The 8,817-nt window shown below is 47.1% G+C and overlaps 1 protein-coding gene across 2 annotated transcripts; it reads right to left on the reverse strand.

Annotated features, from left to right (window-relative positions):
• Window positions 1-324: 324 nt before the first annotated feature.
• gclc (glutamate-cysteine ligase, catalytic subunit) lies at window positions 325-8,799 on the reverse strand. 2 transcript variants are annotated; one of them, XM_023829087.2, is made up of 16 exons: window positions 8,216-8,799; window positions 6,178-6,290; window positions 5,791-5,973; window positions 5,072-5,185; window positions 4,391-4,449; window positions 3,855-3,991; window positions 3,666-3,740; window positions 3,391-3,507; window positions 3,076-3,214; window positions 2,847-2,959; window positions 2,534-2,626; window positions 2,286-2,390; window positions 2,097-2,178; window positions 1,739-1,848; window positions 1,540-1,660; window positions 325-1,345 (listed from the first exon to the last, which is right to left on the reverse strand). In XM_023829087.2, exons 1-16 carry the CDS (start codon window positions 8,363-8,365, stop codon window positions 1,164-1,166), a joined length of 1,893 nt encoding a protein of 630 aa, XP_023684855.1. In that variant the 5' UTR covers window positions 8,366-8,799; the 3' UTR covers window positions 325-1,163. The 2 variants fall into 2 exon arrangements, with proteins under 2 accessions (XP_023684855.1, XP_023684856.1); XM_023829088.2 differs by lacking the exon at window positions 8,216-8,799 and adding an exon at window positions 7,789-7,808.
• Between the last annotated feature and the right edge of the window lie 18 nt (window positions 8,800-8,817).

Below are 8,817 nucleotides of genomic sequence, written 5' to 3' on the forward strand. Positions count from 1 at the left end.
TCCAAATTACAGCCAAAAGAACCCAACTTTCTGCTTCAGAAATATTACAATATTGCAGAATAATTCAAATACTGTGAATTCTCTCAATATCATGCAGCCACAGTGCATACTAAACACAGAACATTTAGAATATTTAAAAACAGTATGGCAGTCATGTTAAAGGTAGAATATAATCTCTGTGAACCCTAGTCTTTATTATAAGCATCAGACGGATCCAGCACTACATACCACAAAAATACCTGCTCTCATAACAATCTGTGGCTTTTTTTTTTCCATAAATCTGCTTAAGTGAATGTTTAAAAATAGAAGACATATCAGACTCTATGAACTGAACGTAAATTTATTCTCCGGCTCCCTCTAGTGGAAGAAAAAAGGTAAGTCACATTTTTAACTTGGGATAGGCTTTGACCCTACAGTGACCCGGCTCTCCAAACCAGTTACACAAAATACATGGATTGACAGATGGATGCTCATTAAATTCACAGATGTCAAGTTATGGTAGGTCAGCTTTCCAGTCCATGTTTATCAGATACAAAAATAAAGGAAACCTGCATGAATAAAGGACAAGATTCATATTAGAATATAAAAACTGAACTTTGCTAGTTAGAATTCCTGCTAATCATTATTTAGGCAATATGTATTAAGGGAAAAACTTCTGAAATGCACAGTAAGCCCCTCATATTATATTTTAAAAAAATACCTTTACTCCGTTCAAAATGGTGAATGATTAGCCTTCAGCAACATAGCATTACGATGCTAATCAACGCAACATCACAGCAAATGCTCCCTAAAGATACTGGAGTATCATTCGATCAAAAGAATACATAAAATTAAAATCGAGTTAGATGCGGGTTATAATGGGCATGACGACGTCCACTGTACAGTATTTACAGTAAACTCCTGTGAAAGCACATGAGGAGCCTGTCATGTGTGCAGAAAGAAATCTGTTACCCATAAATACCAGGAGAAAAATATGTACAGCTTTTTTCCAGCTAAGGTCCAGCATAATCGCCCTTCATTTGGGGTGGGCTTCTTCCCCCACCAAGTTAATCAGAATGGACCATTGGCTGCCGTCTTCAGCCAAAGGTTTGGTCATTTTGTGCAGAAAGAGGGATTTGAAAACCGAAACATTTGGGAATTTCGTTAGCGCCTCAGAACGGCCTTTATTTTCCACGGTTGACTGGCTCCCCTAGAAGGTCGGGGCAGTGCTCATGTCCATTGGCAATGTGGTCACACTTCCGAAGGAGGTCATAGTTGATTTTGTCAGTGATCACGCTGTCCTGCTTGTACTCCGGGTGCTTAGAGACGAAATCCCGCATCCATTTTGCCATAGTCATCAGCTGACCTGCGTGGGATACAGAACACTTGGTTATAGCTGGGGGGCTCTCTGTGACAAGGGCATCCCAGAATGCACCACTGCCAAACTCCAGTATGAAATCCATCCTCATTCTAATCTATGCAATTGGTGCTGCTGAACACACAAGTTCTAAAGCAGAAACATGAGCATGTCCAAGTGTCACTGTAAGGAATTCCACCAACCTGAGGCTCGTTTCTTGATTAGCTTCAGATAATTCAGTATGGTGCAGCGCGTGTCTACATCCACCTCCATGTTCTCCAGGTAGCAGTTGAGGATGGGAATGAGTCCTTGGAAGACGCCCTCCTAAAACAGAGGCATCGGAACATTTTGGCTAGTCAGCAGCCAGAATCTGGCTGGGATGGGGGACAACAGGACACTGACCTTTCCATTGATGATCTCATCGATTGTCATGAGGGTGTATTCCTCATGGTCATCGCCGCTCTCCAGGCCGTTTGGGGTGGCTGGAGCTCCCTCCACTACAGCATTGCAGCCTGGGGGGGGGGGGGCAACAATGTAAAAGCATACTTTAAAAGATGAGTGTAAACTGACACGCACTTAAACAGTCAATATGCAGTTCGATTATGTAAACGGACCAAATGTGTTTCAGTTACTAAGTGCTTCAGCCACGCAGTTTTCAGGTCACACTACCTCCTGTCCATCATCAGGTTCTCACTGATGCAAGAGCAACCTTGAACTACAGATTCGTCTAAACTGCAGAATTCACCCCCATCAGACTCGCCTTTAAAAATATCCTTCCGGAAGTAAAACTTCCCATCCAGCACAGCATTGCGTTTCTGGGCGACCTTCATGTTCTCGTCTACCTGAGGTGGGACCAAGCAGAGCGACCATGTGACAGGAAACGCAAGCTAAGCGCCTGACCGTCACACCAGGGTTTTCCTGATCTCATGTTAGCGCACGTCATTCCTACCTTCGACAAGGGGATCAGGAAGTTCATCTTGTAAGACAGAATGACCCTGGTCAGTAACACAATGAAAACAACGTAGGCAGCATTCTCGAAGTCAGTCAGCTGGACCTGGGTAGGAGGAAAACATGAGAAGTAAAAAAAACAAAAAACAAAACAAAAACCCCACCCAACCCGGACAGGAGCTTCACTGGGCGTTCACAATCTCTCACATGGGTTTTGGTTCCAGTCTGGATATCCTGCACTGATCTTACCTCCATGGGGCGGAATTCCACTCTCCATCCAATATCGGAGTTTGGGGGGGGTGGTTTGAACCTCATAGTCTGCCAGTTGGTCGACTGAATATTCTTTACAAAATAAGACAGAGTGTTTGTCAAAAAGATGACCCAGTGTTTAACTGTGGGACATACCTGGAATAACCCTACAGCCAATCATTAATCTCAGTCACCTGAACACCAGATCAGTCAGCTTAAACATGCTTAATGTCTAACTTCTGTAGTTTGCAATCAGTCAGGCCTTCAGATCCTGTGGAAAAAGGACTAAGTAAGGCAGCAAACAGGCACAGACCTCAAAGTGATCCGACTCATTGTCGTCATCCAGATTAATCTTCTCCTCGAACACAGAGAGTGGGTCTCGGATGAAGAGGTGCGCAATATGTTGAGCGAGCAGTTTGTCGATACCTGACAGGGGGTTCCATTTACCAAGATTTAAAATCCACAAGTGTTCAATTTGCAAGCAGATCACAGGACAGACACAAAAGCTCAGGAAATGCACAGGAAACCTTTTAGCTCCTTACCTGCCTCCAGAAGCTGTCTGTAGATCTCCTCGTCTATCGTTAACTCTATGTCATTGTATTTTTCGCCACAGCCGGAGAGGTAGCTGTCAATCGAATCGTATCGTGACTTAAAGATCCGGAATTTGCTGTTTTTCAGTGGCTGCAAGGAAGACAATGATAAATTCCAAACCAGAAACTTCCCCATCTTCCATATCATCCTCAGGAAATCAGAACAGGAAAGTCTATGTCCCTGTCAGACACGCAGACTTCACACACACAGACATAACGACCTCTGCAGTACAGTTGGAGCAGCTGTGTTGGGCCACCAGACCTTACCTCCAGGCCCCTTTCCTCACGCGTTCGGTCATCCACAGAGGCGGAGATCACACCCCAGCGGCAGTCGATGTCTGACACGTAGCCTCTGTAGAACGGAGAGGCTGCACTCAAGGCCATCTGAAAAGAGGGAAACCTTCAGCTCGTGGCAGACGGGGGGCATCCACAAAGACACACAGGTGCCAAGACCAGCTTCGCCAATAAAGTCTGAAAAGTCACTAGATAGGGGTTTGCTCCCAAACCACACAAACCATCAGAAGTTAGAGGACTGTCCTCACCACTATGGGGCACATGGTAGCCAGCTGGTCGTACAGGTATCTCGCCTCACTTATGCTACAGGCCTGGAACGTCACCTGCAAGCAAACGTAAGTGTCAGCCGTACCCTCAGCCCCCACTGCACGCTGATCATTTGGTCCATCATTACAAATCTCACTAGTGGCCTGTTGTGTCGCCTGCGGTGGACGTACCTGCAGACAGCAATTACCCATCCCGAAGCCCATGGCGTCCATGTAGATGTGGTCAGGCAGGGCTGCCGACGCGGCCTCACCGTCGTCCTCAGGAAAGGTCTCCACGAATGGAGACGCCGTGTTTTTGTCCTTAAAAACTAATAAGACAGCAACATTCACAATCCATCCACACTTCCCAGTCACCGTGGGAACATGTACACATCACAAAGATGTATGTACTGGGCCGCAACAATCTGCGGGAAAAACTCAAGCCGAGTTCAAAGAAAGGCAGACTTAAGAGGCGTGATTACTTTGGCAAGCATTCAGTCACTTGCTTATTGTTGCAGAGAGTGTAGCTTAGGCAGCTCTGTTACCTTTGGACTGTCACATTGTTTTAGAATCTGCAGTGTTCCCGTTTACTGTAGATAAGATTCAGAGTGAGCTAAACGTAACTGGAGTCCTTCCCCTGTGCATTTTTTCAACATAACATTTAAAAATAAATAAAACTGCAGGCAGGGCTGGAGCCCAGCACCCTGCGGCCAGGCCCGGACGCTCACTCGGGACGTTGATGGTCACTTTTTCACCCCGTCTGTGGCGGATGTTTCTGGTCAGGGTGCTGTGAAGTGAACAGCACATCATTTGATTTTCAAAACGTCTCGATGCAAACACATGAAAATGCAAATTATGCTGGTGGCTTTTGAAGAATAAAACAGGCTTAAATGTCACTTAGTGAAATACACATTTTTGCACAGTAAAGAGTAAAGGTAACACTTCAGAGTAACGGTCTCCAGTGCACCTGTCCCCCTCCCCACTAGCCAGCCATTTGTCAGGTTGGTTTCCTATCCACGGCTTTTGTTTACACTTCTGCGCATGAGTAAAGCTGGTTTTGCTTGCTCATGAGAGGCAGTGAAGTTTCCAATGATTCCGGCCACGATGCTGCTCATAGTCTCCTCTGACGTCAAGACTGACTGACTCATCTTTCCATAGCTGCTGCTGAGCGTTATGTAGCCAAGTGGGCAGGTGAGGCCGACCGGAACACACAGCATAGCACGTCACCTCTCCTTTGGGAACAGTTTTCACCCCACTATGACTGGACAACCAACAGGCAAGCTATATTGGTCTGTGTTTAATGTCTCAGAGTCAGAGATCCCTACAGCCTGGAGAACGCCTAACACCCCCCCCCCCCCAGCCGAGACGAAGCTCCCCCCCGACTCCAAGCTAACAAACACGCTACCTACCTGAATCTCGGGTGTCTGTTAATTGCTTCATCAGGGAAAAACAGAGATTTGGAGACTCCCTCTTCCACCGGCGTGGGTTTATATTCTGGCGAGGTGAAGCCAGGACAGCCCAGTCTGAAAGGTCCAACACAGACATGAATTCAGGGGGAAACCTTGCAGCCCCCCCCACAGGGCCTCCATCTCAGAGCATCTTCAGAAACCCCTTTTCTTTATCATCAGCCCCAATAGAGACTGCACAAAGCTGTTCAACATAAAGTTAAAAGTTTCACGGTTACAGGGTCAAATTCAGCCCCAGGGCCCCCAGTGTGTGTGTCTATTGTCCTCTGGTGCGTGACAGTAAAGCAGAATACACAAACTTGTTCCTAGGCAACGTGACAGAGAGAGGGAGCGTGAAAGGGTGCCTGTTTGTGTAGAAGCCACTCTGCACTGGCAGTAACTTCCCCCAAAAGTGACTTTAAGGTTACTTAAAACCAGAGGACAACTGGAAATCCACTGAGAGACAGCTGACATGGATGAACATCAGTTTTCAGAACAAGTTTATCGAGCTAATGCGACACTCGACAGTATCCAGCTGAAGTTTGAGGCCTTTCCTGTCCTTCCAGGAATAGCTGTCCTTTCCAGGCCTCGGGGGAGCACTCTGATCTTACATCTTCTCCTCCATCAGCATGAGCCAAAGCAAACAGCTGCCATGGAACCAAAGGAAGGGAGTAAGCGTTCACCTGGGGAAGGAGGTGATGGTGCACAGCGTCTCGCTCTTCCCCAGCACTGAGGATGCCTCCTGCCGCCTCCTGCCCATGTTCTTCTCCACGGTGTTAAACTCAGACATGGTCCCACCATACGGCTGCCCTGGAGTTCCTTCAATCATGTAGCTTCCATATTCTGGCCTCCAGAGTGTGGGATGGCTGGGTCACATGGGAGGAAAAACAGTACAGGAGCAGTTAAGTGTCAGAGACTAGGGCAACGATCATTTGGTAAACAAATGAAAGCTGGAGATGAAAGCCGTGAGCAGGTGATACTGCAGACAGGTGGCCAGACACCTGTCTTGTTTGGGGACCCCCTGGGGAAACCGCCCCCCCCAATGACCTACCCCCAAGGGCCTCACTTACTTTGGGTTGCTCTTCTCACCATTGTTCTGGAGTGTTTCCAGAACCTCTCCCCCATTCAGCACGAGTCGGACTTTTTCCTGTTCTTCATCCATTGCCACGAGCATGTATTCCACCTTAAAGGAAAATGTTTAAATCTGGTAACATATTAAAGACAAAGTGACACCCCCATAAGAAATACTGAAATGGTGGCCTTTATTTTATCCATAGGGAACACACTATAAAGATGACGAGGCCCCCGGGAGACATGCCGATAATCTCTGCCACCGCATTCAAACTGCGAAACATCTTAGGGCTTTCGGTCTGTGTCCCTGAAAAGCATTTAACTTTGCTGATAAAAAGTGTATGCTGACGAGTCCAAACGCCTTCTGGTATCTCTTTACGCAAAAGCAGCGATATCAACATTTGTTTTCCTGCCCAAAACCGTTTTCAGCACCTAAGCCGGTTTGAATGCTTCAGATAAACAATCAGGTTTCTTTCACCAGATGCTTAACACAGATGTGTTGACAGTTATGAGACAGAAGCTAGACCAGAAGTTTTACAGTAAAGCAAAGGAAGACTGTCACTGCTCGTCATTATGCGAGATCCAAGTAGAACAGCTGGAGCTGAAGAAAAGAAGATGTCATTATGTTCTCAAAATTATATTAACAGTATTTCACTCAACACTCGTACAGCACACAGCAAGGCCAGAGTACCTGCGAAGAGGTCACACAGAACTTTACGCACTTCATGTTAACTTAACCCTGCTGTGCTCCAGCTTTCATCATGTCATGGATTAAGCTAAAGCGACAGCATTCCTGACGTAGGAAACTAGGGCTGCTGTGTGGATGGCACCATTTACCAGGAAAATGCCGGTGGAGACCCAAGACCAGAAACATGTCCAGGTATGGAGAAATAAGGCATTACCACATACAACCCTTGGTACTTAAGAAAAACAAAACAAAATACAAACATTTAATTGCCAGCAATATACTGGCCATTATGATGGGGAAATGCATGCTGCAGAACGTCATTACATGTCACTATGAAGGTCTCACCAACCCAATTTATTGCAAACACTGCAAGACAGTATGTTGTCTTTAAAATACAGGTTTTGTGCACTGTAACTTTAAATGTAGTCCATACAGCGCAATAGGCAGGCGGAGCAATCCTGTGACTAATGTGCCGAATTTGTACAGGATTTCTACTCATCAGTTACCCATTCCCATCATTTTAAATACTAGATTCTTATAACTGATGTCCGGCTGTCATCTTATTAAGGTTAAAGTCCACTAGGATGGCGGGGAGCCGCTAGTGCCCATGGGAGGGAAAATGAGCCCTTCTGAGAGATTTCGCTTTGCTTTTGCGTTACTATTAAGCATTGTATCGTGTCCGTTTAAAGTACGACATAGAATTAATGGACTACTAAAACTAATATTTTATATGTATTTATTAAAAACTACAATGTCCATTCATCACTATAGATTGTAAGAGAGACAGGAATTGAACGGGAAGTGCGCACATAGACATTGAAATAGTACATAAAATCCGTCCGTCAAGAAAACTGGCAAACCAAGTAATGCTGCTTGATTTTGTTTAAACATACTGCTGCTAGAACTGGAATATGAAACTAACTTTGCGCGGTGTCGGAGTTGAGGATTAAATCCGAACCCGCTCTCTGGACATTTCAGTGTAGGGCGGCATAATCCTAAATACACCTTCAAGCGAGAATACCAGCGCAGTTAACAGAAATGCAGAAGTTCTGCGAAGTCTCGCAATAGGACAGGAAATTTTCTTCTCTCCACTCATACATCTTCGCTCCATCAGCTTCCCCTTGGGGCTCCGGGTCACTTTAACAAAAAGGGGGGCGTTTTACCGGCATCCAATTCGCCGCGGAAATGACACGCGACCTGTCCATGCGCCTAAATGCGCATCTGCTCTCGGCCAGAACGGCATCGCCGCACTCCAGAAACAATTAATTAACGCTGGAGCAAAAAGTGCGCAAAAAGGCACGTGTCACGGGGGGGGGTGGTTTGAAGCATTGTGTGTGGGGGGTCCTCACCTCGTCTCCCCATTTGAGGACGTCCTTCTGCCGATCCTTCACCTTGTTGTAGATGTTTAAAAACTGTATGATGCCGTGCTGCCGAATGTAGTCGGCGTAGCGCCGGGTCTCCTCCCAGCCCAGCGGGGAGCCCTGTGACAGCAAACCCATGGCGCCGATGCACTGCGGCCGGCGACTGCGCTTCTCCCTTCACCGTCTTCCAGGGGCTTCAGACGGCGCCGCTACGCGCTTTGCGTACGACCGTCTACTGCGATCCGACACTTGCGTTTAATAAAAAGCAGGCAGTAGTCCAGCGCTCTCCGGCCGGATGGATGCAGCTGCGATCCCACCGGCTTTATCAAAACACCCGAGGCCTATCGGCATCAGTGTTAAAACACAGAGCCCAGTGCTTCCCCCTACCCGTCGACACAACCCCGGGCTATGGCGGAGCAGTGGAACAGGAGACGATAAGGAACGCTCCTGAAACGATCCAGTGGTCCGGGTAACCCGCACAGCTCGCAGAAACACGCCTCCTCCAATAACCGTTGCACTGGATCGCCCGGCCTCCCCGACTTGCACTTAGAGGCCGGCGCGATCATGTGACGCCGTCGGGCTGACGTCAT

This window comes from Paramormyrops kingsleyae, chromosome 3 (genome assembly GCF_048594095.1).
Source record: "Paramormyrops kingsleyae isolate MSU_618 chromosome 3, PKINGS_0.4, whole genome shotgun sequence".
Taxonomy (NCBI): domain Eukaryota; kingdom Metazoa; phylum Chordata; class Actinopteri; order Osteoglossiformes; family Mormyridae; genus Paramormyrops; species Paramormyrops kingsleyae.

What these genes read in the sequence shown, in the direction of transcription:
- gclc (XM_023829087.2), bottom strand. Translation starts at nt 8,365, where the DNA reads ATGGGTTTGCTGTCACAGGGCTCCCCGCTGGGCTGGGAGGAGACCCGG. An exon ending in CAGACAGCTTCTGGAGGCAG is followed by an intron (nt 2,960 to 3,075) that starts GTAAGGAGCTAA and finishes ACCCCCTGTCAG; the next exon opens with GTATCGACAAACTGCTCGCT. An exon ending in TGGAATTCCGCCCCATGGAG is followed by an intron (nt 2,391 to 2,533) that starts GTAAGATCAGTG and finishes CCTCCTACCCAG; the next exon opens with GTCCAGCTGACTGACTTCGA.